Source organism: Rattus rattus, chromosome 8, assembly GCF_011064425.1.
Source record: "Rattus rattus isolate New Zealand chromosome 8, Rrattus_CSIRO_v1, whole genome shotgun sequence".
Lineage (NCBI taxonomy): Eukaryota > Metazoa > Chordata > Mammalia > Rodentia > Muridae > Rattus > Rattus rattus.
The window spans coordinates 100292237-100306345 of NC_046161.1; the positions used below are offsets into that span (position 1 = coordinate 100292237).

Genomic DNA, 14109 nt, shown 5'->3' on the forward strand with positions numbered 1-14109 from the left:
CATGAGGGACACAGGACTGCAGGATTCTGCCATCAAGCTCTGACTGTGTCCCTGTTCTCACTCTCAGTTCCCCTCTCCCTCCCCCAGTCAGGCACCGTTTCCCTCACAGGTCAGTCGTGTAGGCAGCCGGAAGGAAGCAGTTGCAGCTTTAGTTGAAGCCCATTTGCCAGGTGCTAGCTCTCTTCATTTTCTGTGTGGCTGAACTTTTCATAAGGAAAGTCTGTGTGTATAGTATATCAATTTCGGCTTCTGTAATTATATCCTTCAAGTCCTCTGCGTCCCTAGGGTTGTTTGCTTCTTTGCTTTGAGTGAACTTGGTCATCACAAATAGCTGAGTAGCATTAGACTGTAATCATAATTGTTTTTCTCACTTCCTTTTTGCTCTTTATATTGTACTGTTTGCTGTGCATGTTTTGATTTTTTTAAAAATATAAAATACTGTGAGCCTTACAGCTTGTGGGTTGGGAATAGCTAAGTTAGCACAGAGAGCCCTGGGTGGACTTCCTAGAAGTTCATAAGCCAGTCCTGGCGTCCTGATGACATGTACCTTCAATCCCTGTACTTACGAGGTAGAGGCAAGAAGTGTGGAAGTTCAGTGGTCACCATTGGCTATAGCTTGAGGCCACCTTGGGCCACCTGAGACCCTGGACTAAAAAGAAAAACTGGGTAATAGGGGTTTGTGGTCCATAAAGAGAAACAGAGTCTCGTTTCTACTTGTTGGTGGAGTTTTAAGGCAAAGGCCGTGGCTCTAGGAGTCTCAGTAGACTGGGTTTCCTCACCCACTCCAAAGTGGTATTCAGAGATAAGGCGAGGCAGAGAGGAGAAGCAGTCATCGAGAGGCTCTTGATGGGCAGATACAGGTCCGCTGACCCTAAGTCCATCTTCAAGGGGCCTAGAGGAACTCCGAGATTTTGTATAAAGAGGAAGCAGTGAAGGGTTTGTGGTTTGTGTAGTTGCTGGGGCAGGAAGTCTTGGTTGGTCAGCAGTGGGCTGGTCATTGGCTCCTCTGGAGTTCTGCAGGAGATTCAGGAGAAGCCCTGGAGGGGAGCAGCCTGGTTCTCAAGAGATAATTCTGCAGCTGCGGGGTGCCCCTCGCCAGCATGGGTCGCTAGCTAGCTGGCCTTACGGGGCAAGTGATCTCGCTGTGGGATGGTCTGTTTGCAAAGCTCACCGTTCTGCAGCAGGAGGATGTTTAGAGTCTTGTTGCCTCTGGAATTCAAAGTAAGAGGAAAGGAGCAGAAGAGAGGAGGGAAGATATCGAAGAAGCAAATACAGCACCACAGAGTTAGTCAGGCCAACAACTGGTCCCTCTTCACAGTGACAGTAATCCGGAGGAAGGTAAAGGGACTGCTCACGAAGAAATGGACAGGTGATATAGAAGTCATGAAGCAGATTGTGTGACAATGACAGATCTCCCAACAGTCGGGACCCATCGTGGAGTGACCAGCTCATGTCCCTTCTGGTAGCCTCATTCTTCATAGCCTTGTAGGTACAGTGTGGAGTGTGAGAGCGCAGGGGAAGGGAAGAGGAATCTGGAGGAGCAGATAAGTCAGCCCAGCTGGACATATTCACCACACCTCACCCACCCACCCACCCCTAAGACAGGGTTTCACTATGTAGCCCTGGCTGTCCTAGAATTCTTTATGTAGACTCAGGAGGCAGAGGCAGGCAGATCTCTATGAATTCAAGGCCAACCTGGTCTACAGAGTGAATTCCAGGCCAATCAGGGCTACACACAGAGAAACCCTATCTTAAATAATAATGAGATGGTGGTGGAGGAGGGTGGGAGGGGGAGGAGGAGGAAGAGAAGAAGAGGAGGAGGAAGAAAAGAGGAGGAGAAAGGGGAAGGAGAAGAAGGAGGAGGAGAAGAGGAAGAAGAAGGAGGAGGAGGAAAAGAAAGAGGAAGAGGAAGAAAAAGGAGGAGGAGGAGGAGGAGGAGGAGGGGGAGCAGCAGCAGCAGCAGCAGCAGCAGCAGCAGCAGCAGCAGCAGCAGCAGCAGCAGCAGCAGCAGCAGCAGCAGCAGCAGCAGTCGCCTGTCATGTTGCTGTTTAGGTGCCCTGGTTTCATGTGTTGAGAAGTTTGTCATGCTCTGTTGTTCCTCCCTTCTCTGACTGCTTTCACTGATCGTGGTTTTCAGCATTCAATTATGGTTTGCCTTCAGATGGACCTGGCCTTGACTTATCTTGCTTGCTGGTCACTGCTGTGTGACAAAACTTTTCCTGGGAAGACACTATACCACACACACACACACACACACACACACACACACACACACACACACTCACCTATTCATTCCAGATATGGAACCCTCAACTGACTAAAGTATGAATACCACCAAAGCCCAACTTGGTGAACCATGAGTTTTATTGGGGTTACTTACAGAAGCAGAAATGACTCAAAGGCAGCTGCATCACTAGCATGGGTGACAGCTCACAAAACCTGGGAAACCTGGAGCACACTGAGAAGTGAGCTTGGCTGCGCTCTGCCTCTTCTATGCAGCTCAACTGGTTTCTGTTTCTCTTGGGCGGCTGGTCTGGTCTGAGACTCTCCATCTCTGCTTCGGCTTGTCTTAGAGAGTCTTGTTTGCAGCTTGGCTTGTTTGAGTTTTTGCTGCTTTGTTTACTTTAGCAGGAAGAGGCCTAGTGACTCTGGTCGGTTTCAGGGACTTCCTGAAGCTATTTTGTTTACCCTCTTCTTCCCTGAAGGATAGAATGGGAATGTTTTTTGTTTGTTTGTTTGTTTTTGTTTTGGATGGAATGTTTTAATATTGGAGAAAACTGTTACACAACAGTCATTTGATATTTTTGTTACCTTTTTGCTGCTCTTGTTTAAGGCAATCTCTGTCCCCTCTATAACACAGAACAGAACAGCAGTGAATTCATTATGTAGCCCAGGCTGGCCCTGGATTTGCTATTTTCCCAGAGCAGAGAATTCTTACAATTTTTTTTTCTTTTTTCTTTAGGCATTTTATAAATTCAGTGCTCTATCTGCATGTATGCCTGCCTGCCAGAGAGGGCATCAGATCCCCTTACAGATGGTTGTGAGCAACCATGTAGTTGCTGGGAATTGAACTCAGGACCTCTGGAAGAGCAGTCAGTGCTCTTAAACACTGAACCGTCTCCCCAGCCTAAATTTATAATTCAAAAAGTCTTCTCTCCACTTGCCACACCCCACCACCTGCGTGTGCAGACTATCAAATGATATTCTCTCTCTCTCTCTCTCTCTCTCTCTCTCTCTCTCTCTCTCTCACTTTCTCCTGGGAACCATGTATTAAATTCCATGGACCATAAGAATTTAGTTTTCAGGTAGAATTCAAGTAACTAACTAACTAGTATTATGTTTAATTATTCGAGTAGGTCTGGAGTTGTCGTAAGAGTCTTTCCAGAGTGGAAACATGAGATTTTTTTTTTATTTTTTTTTCCGGAGCTGGGGACCGAACCCAGGGCCTTGCGCTTCCTAGGTAAGCGCTCTACCACTGAGCTAAATCCCCAGCCCCTGAGATTTTTGATTTGAGGGTTTGTAACTAGAAAATTTTAAAAGTTTTCTTTTGTTTGTTTTAAATGATACAAAGGTTACTTGCTATGAGGCCCTGGCTGACCTAGGACCTGTAGGCTGGGTTTAGAGACATGTACCTGGGTCTTAAGACTATCTCATCTCTTTTCTGTTTCCTCATATATATTTTCTGCAACTCCTGGAGTCCAGCAGTCTGTTAGACTGCTCAGCGTTGCCCCACCACCCACCTGACTTTGAGGGTTTTTGTTGTTGTTAGTTTTTGAGACAGGATCTCTCTACATAGCCCTAGCTGGCTTAGAACTGCCTATGACATACGTAGACCAGGTGGCCTGGAGTTTACAGAAATCCTCCTGCCTCTGCCTCCCAAGTGCATTAAAGGTGTGTGCCACCACTGCCTGGCATTTATTTTGTTTTTTTGATCTTTCTTCTGTGTGTGTGGGGGAAGTTGTGTGTATTCATGTGGAGTATGTGTATGGGGGGAGGTATGTGTATGTTGTGTGGGATGTGGTAGGTTGCGTGTGTGTGTGCGTGTGCGTGTGTGTGTTGTATATATAGTGTGATGTGGGGGGTGGTGGTGTGTGTTTGTGTGTGATATATGCATATATGTGTGTACATGGGTGTGCCCAGAAGCTGGAGGAGGAAGTTGGGGTCCTACTCCATCCCTTTCTGCCGTCTTCCCTTGAGGTGGCATCTGACTGGTGAGTGGGCGCTCAGCAAGCCCCAGTGCCCCTCCAGTCGCCACCCCACAGCACAGGGATCACAGGCGTGTGTAGCCCTACCTAGTGTTCTCCGTTGGTGCTGAGGATTGGAACTCAGGCCTTCCTTCCTGTGCAGCAAACGCTCTGACTCACTGACCATCTCCCTGTGCCCCTGGTTGACTTGTCTGAGGGTGTGGTGGGGTTTCTGTGCTTTCTTACTGAGCTTCTCTAGGGATGCTTTGTGCTGCTGTTTGTATTTAAAGTTCACTTTTACTTCCGCTTTGGAAAGTCAGACTGATCACTGCTTTGTGGCCGAAGCCTTCAGTGTGGTGCTTGCCCCCCTACCCCACCCTTCTGGTCTGACTCTATTGCTGCTGGCCTCCTTTGCCCAGCCGTGGGCCACAACCTGTCAGCCACCTCTGCTCAGCAGAAGGACTTGCAGCCCCGGTCACTGGGCTCTGATGAGAATGGGCACATTTCAAATCTGTATCCACTGCAGAAATGCAGGTAGGCCGGCCCTTCTCCAGACTGAAAGACAGTCAGGAGGTGGAGGGCACATTTTATTCCAGAGAGAGCCCTTTGAAGCTCCAGGGATCTGAATGTTTCTCCCTTCTGTGTTCTGCCTCTTCACGGTTATGCTCGCAGTGAGCAGCCTGTGGTCCCCTGTGGTCCCAGGCTCCCTGTCTCCTCCAGGGTGGCAGTCATCTCCACTGTCCCTGTGTGCTTGCATACTCACACCTATGGTTGCCTGTTCACACATATGTTTGCACATTCATGTGTGTGTCTACATGTTCACATGTGTGGGTGCATGTGCTATAATGTTTTCTCATCTGTTGTCTACCTTAGGTTTTCACTGAATCCAAAGCTCCCTAGCCTGGTCAGCCAGCCAGAGTACTCCGGGATCCTCTTGTCTCTGCCTCCCGTGTGCTGGGACTGTAGTCAGGGCACCCAACTGTCAGCCATTAAGTGGGTTCCTGGGATCTCAACTCCAGCTCTCGTTCCTGTCCAGCAAGTGCTTTACCGCTGAGCCAACGTTTTATGTATATTTCTTTATGTGTGCATGTGTGTGCTTGCTTGTCTGTATGTGTACCGTGTTCATGTGCAGAAGAGGGCTACAGACTATAGTTCCCAACACTACAACATAGTAAGCCAAGTTCTCTGCCGCTTTGAAACAAGGATCATCTTTTGTCTAATTTTTCTTTGATCATCATCTACCTACCTCCTTCCTTCCTTCTGAGGCACCCCAACACCCACATTTCTTTCTTTTCTCCTGTTGAAGCGGGATCTTGCTCTGTCGCTCAGGCTGGCCTAGGATCATGATCTTCCTTCCTCAGCCCCTGACTATTGAGATCGCAAGTGTTTGCTGCTGCGAGGGGCTAAGCTCACGTTCACATCAGCAGCCTGGTTAGGCTTTGCGTGTGCACAGTGTCCGTGCTCCTGGGTGTGTGCCCATGCGCATGTGGGCGTTCAGGAGCCGGAGGCTCTTCAGTCACTCGCCGTCTTTTGAGACAGGGTCTTTCCCAGAATCTGACACTCAGTGATTCAGTGAACTCCAAAGAGTCTCCTGTCTCTGCTTCCCCAGCGCTAGGGAGACGAGTGCCTGCCACCGTGTTAGCTTCTTACACAAGTGTTAGGGATCCAGACTCAGGATGAGTCAGCACTTTCCTGACTGCTCCCTCTTCATTGCCCCACCATGGGACTTTCTCTACCCTCCCTGCTTCCCCTAGGCCCCCCAGGATCCCCTTTAATATCTACGTTGTTTCCAACAGAGGCAACCTAAAACATTCTTCCTGCCTCTGTAACCACTTCCACATTTTTAGGGACTTATTACGACACTGTTTCACTTCCTGACATCAAAACACATATAGTTTCTTAAGGCTAATAGTTCATGAGCGGGTTCTATCGCTTCAGCGCCTCTCAGCACCTTAAATAAGACATCGGGAGTTTCCATCGCCTTTCTTCTTCTCTGCTGGTGGCTGATGGTTGTGTGTGTGTGTATGTGTGTGTGTCTGTGTGTGTGTGTGTGTGTGTGTGTTACCTACAGAGACCAGAAGAGGGCATTGAATCCTCTGGAATTTACACACAGTTGTGAGATGCCTGACATGAATGCCAGGATTTGAACTCAGGTCCTCTGCAAGAACACTGTGCGTGCTCGTAACTGCTGAGCCATCTCCAGCTCGAGTTGTTTCTTGAGACAGGGTCTCATGTAGATTAAGCCGACCTCAGCCTTGGCCTTCAGCTCCTGGTACTCCTGACTCCTATGTCCGTGTTCTGTCTCTGTCTCTCTTTCATTCTGGTGTGCTCTCTTTCTCCAGGACACAAATGAATTTTTAATACAGTTTACACAGCAGCTTCTATTCACATTTAATACTTTCATAACAGACAAGACTGGAGCAGGGCCAGCAAAGGTGCAGGATGCACCTTTGATCCCGACACTTGGGAGGCAGAGTTCAAGGCCAGCCTGGTCTACAGAACCAGTTCCAGAACAGCCAGAGCTAAACAAAGAAACAGACCCCTGTGAACCAGACAGCTCGGTGGGTGAAGGCACTTGCTGACAGGCCTGACAGCCTGAGTTCTGCTCCTGGGGTTCACACGGTGGAAGGAGTTGTCCTCTGACCCCCACAACCATGCCATGTCATGAACACATGAGCACACACATAAGCCAACAGACAAATTAGTAAAAGCAATAACCATTTTGTAAGCTGGATAAGGAATACACGCCTTTATCCCAGCACTTGGGAGGCAGAGGCAGTGGATCTCTGAGTTTGAAGCCAGCCTGGTCTACACCAGGTCTATATGTCTCAAAAAACAAACAAACAAACAAAACAAAAACAAACAGAAAACAGTTTTAAAGACTTAGGAAAACATGCGCATGCATGGATAGATGTGTGATGGACAGGTAAGAACTATTCTTATAGCTTCCTACAAATGTGGCTACCACCAAACTTACTGTTCAGTGTCAGCTTTGTGCTAGGAGGGTCCCATCGGCCCAGGAAACGTTGGTCTCCTCTGTCTGCTCCTTCAACCCAAGGTTAGTCTTGTCAGCCTGGCATGGGTTCAGTAACGACTGCTGTGTCTTCTCCCTAGGGTGTCTGTGAGGAAATGACCTACGAAGAAATCCAGGACCACTACCCGCTGGAGTTTGCTCTGAGGGACCAGGACAAGTACCGGTACCGCTACCCGAAGGGCGAGGTAGGTGGGACTTGGGTCTAATCCCAGCGCCCACTGCCTGCCTGGCAGTGTTGCTGTGGTCTGGGCCTGGCGGCTTGGCCCTGAGGCAGGCAGCCTAGGCGTGGGTTCCCAGCGTCTCCCGGATGTTTGCTCTTCCTTGGGTCATAGGGGGACAGCGCTACATATGGCACAGAGTCTAATGGTGCAGATCTGGCAAGGGCAGATCCTGAGCTGAGTGTCCCTGGCTCTGTTAGGTCTGGCTTTCCTAGGACTTCAGAGTTAACTCATCGTCCCCTGGGGTGCTCAGGCCACCTCCTTCCTCAGGGAGTGGCCAGCCATTTCTCAGACTGCTCTGTGTGGCCATGGACTCAGGCCTCATGGCTAGGCCTGGCTCCAAGGTGCTCTCCACTCTTGTCTTGGCCCCGGACTTCTATCCTTTCTTTGGATGTTCCCCTTTGTCTTCAGGTGATTCTATCCTCCACGCAACTCCATGCGTCAGCCCCCACCTTGCTTCCAGATCCATGGAGACTTCCCCAGAGAGATTTGGCAAAGCGATCTCATGTCAACTTCTCCCAGAGAGTTGCTGGTCAGAAAGTCAGGATCACCTTGGCTGAGGAATCTCCTCCTGCTTCAAGGAGGGGCCTTGGGATGTTGCCTAAATGTGCTGAGGAGACACATGGGTGAAGTCATGCAGCTCTGGGTGGTGTGGTAATTCTCACACTGTGCTCTGAGGCAGAGCTCAGGAGAGTGGTGAGGGAAAACAGCACAAGGCTGGGAGGTGGTGCAGTCAGTTGCTTGCCTCGAAAACAGGACTTAGGTTTGATCCCCAGAACCCTGGTCAAAAAGAAAACAAGCACGCCGCTGTGGCATTCATGCCTGTACTCCCAGAACTGAGGAGGCAGGGGCAGCTTCTTCCTGGGAGCTTGTGGGCCAGTCAGCCTAGCCTACGCAGCTCTAAGCCAGTGAGAGACCTTCTCTCAAAAAATAAGGTGCACAGCACCTAAAAAAGGGCATCCAAGGTTGACCTCAAAGCCTCCACATGTACACACACACACACACACACACACACACACACACACATCAAATCACTACCCTTCCACACATACATAAAAACAATAAAGAAAAACAGAGAAGACAGGGAATGATTATGGTGGCATTAAGAATCAGGAATACCATAGAATAGCTAGAGGTCAGCACAGGCCAGGGTGTTGCTCCCCTGGCCAGTCACTGGGTGGGGTGGAGCAGGCTCTGCGGGGGTGGGGGTGGGGAGGTTATTTTTGAAAGCTAGTTAACTGCAGAGAAATGGAACCGCCCACCCTCAGGCCTAATTCTCAGGTAAAAATGGAACTAGGGGTTGTCCCAGGGGACAGCAGGGGTCCAAGGTCCTCATCACTACCACAGTGGAGGAGGTAACCAGCAGGCAGACAAGCCTCACGGTTGTTCCTGAGGACCTCAGGGTCCTGACAGTTGTCATACTCTAGGAAGTCCCAGGGCTTCGGTCCCACCATACCCACCTACTGCCCTCTCCGAGTGCTTCAGTGCTGTGGACTGGAGCACCTTTTCCGCCTCAGGATTCCTATTGTTGTGATGAAACACCATGACCACAGCACTTCCTGGTTTGTGTATCAGGTTGACATAAGACTAGACAGAATAACACCTTGGATTCCATTCCCACCCTGGAGCCAGGCCTGAGGGGCACCTGCCCTGCTTGCCTTTGTAGTCCTATGAAGACCTGGTGCAGCGGCTGGAGCCTGTCATCATGGAGCTGGAGAGGCAGGAGAACGTGCTGGTCATTTGCCACCAGGCTGTGATGCGTTGCCTCCTGGCCTACTTCCTTGACAAGGCAGCAGGTGAGGGGCCTTGTCCCGGGCAGCTGGGCTGTGCATGACATGGGGACACCCAGGCATGTATGACACATTAGCCTTGTCCTTTCCTTGTCCACAGAAGAGCTGCCCTACCTCAAATGCCCCTTGCACACGGTCCTGAAGCTCACACCTGTGGCTTACGGTAAGGGAGCTTCCCGAGTGTCGACCTTGGCAGGCTATGGTTCTATGATGCCCCACAAATCCCTTCTTTCCGTCTGGGGACTCATCCTCCTCGAGTCCCTGTCACCCCTTGCCTTTTCCCCTTTCCTGTTTTTCTTCTTTCTTTGTCTTAGGTGGGATTTTGCTCAGGAACCCCCTGTCTCAGCTCCGCTCAATCCCCAGGGCTGGAATTCTAATTGTACACCTGGTTTGTTTTTTAGTGTGTAGAAAACTTGGTGTATTCACTTATGGTAGCTTATGCTTATAATTAGGAGGCTGAGGTAGGAAGATTGTCAAGAGTTTGTGGCCAGCTCTGTCTACGTAGTGAGTTCGAGGCCAGCCTGAGCTACACAATGAGACCTTGTCTCCAGGTTCCTGGAACTACAGGAAGCCTCTTCTGTGATCTTTAATATCTCCTTAGCTTTAGAATATTCCTCGAGGGACGTTTACCTTCTTCCGTGCTTCTAACCGCAGATGCTCAGGCTTAGGTCACACAAACAAAGTTTCAGGGGAGCTGGTGTTGTCCCTCTCTCCCCTCAGGCTGACTGGGCTGTCTTTGGCAGAATAGAGGTGTCACTGGCTTTGGGGGCACCAAGAGTAAGGGATCCCATGTTGATCATTGACCTGTTGCTGCCCCAAGCACCCCTAGTCTCTGTGCAAACAGCGTGTGTTCCCCATGTGGCGCACGTGGCAGTCACATGGATATGCAGGAGTCTGACAAGGCTCCTGTGCCTCCTGCTGGTCCCTGCTGCTGTCTGGGAAGGAGGAAGGTAGAGCTGAACTCCAAGTCTCCTCCCCAGCGTAGTTTTGCTGTGGCTCTGGCTGCTGTCTGTGTGGGGACTGTGTGGCCTCTTCCTTTGGCAGGTTGTAAAGTGGAGTCCATATTCCTGAATGTGGCAGCTGTGAACACACACCGAGACAGACCTCAGGTAGCACTGGGCTCCCTGCCGTGATGGTGGGCATGTTCCCCTGGGGTGTGAGTTGGGTCAGGGACCAGGTTAGGGTGGGGTGAGTCGCTTCCTGGGGCTGTTTTCTGTTTGGGCCTGTCTCCTGTCTCCTGTGGCCAGGGCGGAGCTGTGGCATGGTTAGGTGCTTCCCAAGGTCAGCCCTGGGGAGGGCCCTGGAGTTGGGCTGCCAGCATTAAGCTCCCGGAGTCGGATGTGTTTGGCTCCCTGTTCTTGAAGCCTCACGGCTCCGAGGCAGCCCTGCCATGTTTCTGGACCAGAGCTGGTCCCAGGTGAGGGGGAGGCTGGCTGCCCACCCGTGGCAGGCGGTGACTCTCAACTCTGCCAGTGCAGGCTTCGTGAGCACCTTATTAAACTGGGCACCTTTGAACTTTAAAAAGGACCGTGGTCCTGGCAGTGTGGCTGAGCTGGTAGGATGCTTGCCTGTCATACACACAGCCTTGGATTGGGTCCCCAGCAATGTATAGTGACACCTTCTTATAATTCCAGCATGCAGAGGCAGGAGGATCAGAAATTAAGGTTGGGTTGGGGATTTAGCTCAGTGGTAGAGCGCTTGCCTAGGAAGCGAAAGGCCCTGGGTTCGGTCCCCAGCACCGAAAAAAAAGAACCAAAAAAAAAAAAAAGAAATTAAGGTTGTCCTCAGTTACATAATGAGTTTGAGGGCTACCTGGATGTCATGAGACTCCTCTCAAAAAAAATAAAAAAATAACAAATCAACCCCACCTCAAAGTAAGGATTCTGTCCACTCCTTCAGTTCCTAGGGCTGGTCTATGAGCTCAGTGTCGGCCAAGAGAAGCATGTCTCTGTCCCTACAGGTCGGGCTCTGCCATACCGCACAGGGCTACAATCCCTGGCACATCCTGTAGGTGCTGGAGTTAAGGGAAGCCACAGAGGGATCAAAGGACAGGCTCATGGAGCTGAGGGAAATCTCAAACCCCCGTTTCTCTGGCCTAAGATACCCAAAGCTTAGCAGGCCAAAGCTGGAACTGGGCTGTATATATCTTTAGGGGGTGAGAGAGATTCAGGGGGTTCATGGGCCCTGCGGTTCAGTCCTGAGATGAGCCATATTACAGACTAGGTGTCTATAGGCCGCTAGAACCAGGAAGGAGGTGCGCTCCGGGGCTGAGCCCCTCCCTGCCTTCTCCCCTTGCCCAGTTCACGGCCTCCAACGGGAGGTCCAGTGTCCTTGCTTTGGGTGGCACCTGGGCTGCTTGCAGTGGAGCAGGGAGTGGACAGCACCCTCGTCCCACCCTCGTCCTGTCATCTGAGCACCCATCAATGGTGTTGATGGTGGCTTCCTGTTTAGGGCAGGTTAGGGGCTTTCTGCTGTAGCTACCGACCGAGGTGAGTCTGTGTGTCTGTGTGGCCACAGTGATCAGGGCAGCAGAAGTGAGGTGTCCCATCTGTCCCTCTGCGGGGTGAACATTCTTTCTCTTTATTGTTGTGCAGAATGTAGACATATCCAGGCCTTCAGAGGAAGCCCTTGTCACAGTCCCTGCTCACCAATGACCCATGGCAGGCCCTGACCTCTGCGGAGGGGTCACTCCAGGCCACTTCTTCGTGTTTGCTGTATGAACGGTCACCATGCAGGAACACTCATGGGTGGCTGGTAACACTCAGAACCCCACCTGCCTCCTTGGTGACAACCGGTGACGGGGTTGGGTGTGGCTGCTGACCTGCTGCTGAGAATCTCTGGGCTGCGTGCTCTGCTGCTGGCCCCTTTGCTACAGCTCTCAAGCAGTCCGCCCGCCGGGCTGGCTGCTTTGTGACGTTTGCAACATTAAATGAGACACTGAGACAAAATGTGTCACCTGGACGTCCCCACTGTGGCCCAGCTGCCTGAAATGGGCCAGGCAACCCTTGGAAGAGCTCTACCACCCTCTCTGAGGCCACTCTTGGAGGCAGAGGCTAGATCTTCATGGGGCCTTAAATGGAGCTGCCCCAGGTGACGTGGAAAGCCCTTCCTTCTCCTCCTGGAACGGAAGATGGAGCAGGGGAGCTTCTACCCACATCTCCACATCTGTGGGTGCTCTGGAGAGTAAGTGTGGAAAACACCGTTTGTGACGCCATTCCTAACGTCTACCACGTTATACACTGGAAATCGCTGCGACCCAGGCTGCCTTGTCTAAATTCTCTCCTGGGGGATCCTGCAAAGACAGGGCAGCTTAAGAAGTACCTTCCTGGTGCACACACCAAAGTGCTTGTGGAAACTGGTCTCCCCCATCCAACTGTGGCTGTCACTGTCTGCACAGAACTGCACACTGGTGACAGGGACATGCCTTTGTCAGAAATGGCTCAGAACTGGCGGTCCTGTCAAACTGTTCTCCTGTTTGTCCACCTCCTCGGTGGGACTGAGGAGAGGACGAAGCACAGAGGCAGCCCAGGCCATGCCCTGGCCCTACCCTAGTTTTGATTCAAATACAAATTAAACCCTCGTGTAAACAGCCACATGAAGCCCGGTGCTTCTCATGCCCTGAGTTCCTGTGGGTCCCAGTAGCAGATTCAGGGTCTAAGTTTCAGGTGACCAGCAGGGTGATAGGCAGGCTGTGGAGAAGGGCAAGACACTTCCTATAGCGGTAACTGGTTCCTCTAGTGTCCACAGAGCAGCCGTGGGGAAGCCTCACTCTGCATCCAAGAACCTTTCCAAGCCCAAATCTGGCAGAATAGTCCACCTTTTTCAGCCCTGCCAGCCCTGAACTGTAGCTTGCAGATGCCACCTGCCCCTGAAAAGTCAGTGCCATTATTCCAAACTGCTGTCATTGTGGGCCTGGGGCGGGACTCCTGGGCTCAACTCATCAGACCCCTAAGCCCTAGCTTGGAGCTGGAGGTCCATAGCACTGCCTTCGGGACACGGGCCCTGCTCGAGTCCTCAGATCCCTGATGTGAATAATGGCTGGATGCAGCTTGAGGCAAAGACCACCAAAGCCTTTTTCCTCTGTGCCCAGGGAAGGCAGGAACTGCTGGACCCAGAGGTCTAAGAGCCTAGGGTTGGGGCAGAAGGATGTCAGTGGAACAACCCCGCCCTCCAGCCCCTGAAGCAGCTTCTGCAAGGCAGCCGCATAGGGAGGAGCTGCCGACATTTCCTGCTTTCCCAGGAATGTATGGTACTATGGTTTCCAGTCGTGCATTGCACCGTGTCCAGCATTCTTTGCAATAAATACCTTAAAAAGAAAACAGTAATCTGAGGTGGTATTTCGTAACTAGTTCTGTGTGGCACGGTCTCTCTGCCAGCTCTGCTGACACCTGATAGTGTAGGCTTCTCATAGGGGGTGTGTGTGTGTGTGTGTGTGTGTGTGTGTGTGTGTGTGTGTGTGTTGGAATCCGCAGTCAGCTTCTGCCCGGGTGCCCCTTGAGATGTGTGGTGGCACCCAGCTGCTATCTCAGCACTCTGGGGGCAGAGGCAGGAGAATCTTAGTATTCTGTTGCTGTGAGGAGACACCATGGCCTCATTTAGCTGGAGCTGGCTTAATGTTTCACAGGTTTAGTCTGTTCTCATCATAACAGGAACATGGTGGCACACAGGCAGACACAGGGCTGGAGAAGGAACAGAGATCTACATCTGGATCCACAGGCAAGAGGAAGAGAAAGAAACCCCAAGACTCCACCCTCAGTGACACACTTCCTTCAGTAAAGCCACACCCCCTAATCCCTCTCAAGTAGTGCCACTCCCTCATGACACAGCATTCAAAGCTATGAGCCTATGGGGCCATTCTTTTTTTTTTTTTTTTTTTTTTTCTT

The 14109-nt window shown here is 51.2% G+C and overlaps 1 protein-coding gene across 1 annotated transcript in view; it reads left to right on the forward strand.

Moving 5' to 3' along the window:
* The window catches only part of Pfkfb4 (6-phosphofructo-2-kinase/fructose-2,6-biphosphatase 4), a 37745-nt gene extending 24194 nt beyond the window's left edge, over positions 1–13551 (forward strand). The window contains exons 10-14 of the mRNA XM_032910693.1: positions 7299–7403; positions 9103–9232; positions 9327–9389; positions 10271–10335; positions 11821–13551. Coding sequence (XP_032766584.1) covers positions 7299–7403; positions 9103–9232; positions 9327–9389; positions 10271–10335; positions 11821–11880 — 423 coding nt within the window. The 3' untranslated portion in view covers positions 11881–13551. The remainder of the gene's footprint in view (positions 1–7298; positions 7404–9102; positions 9233–9326; positions 9390–10270; positions 10336–11820) is intronic.
* The last annotated feature ends 558 nt before the right edge of the window (positions 13552–14109 follow it).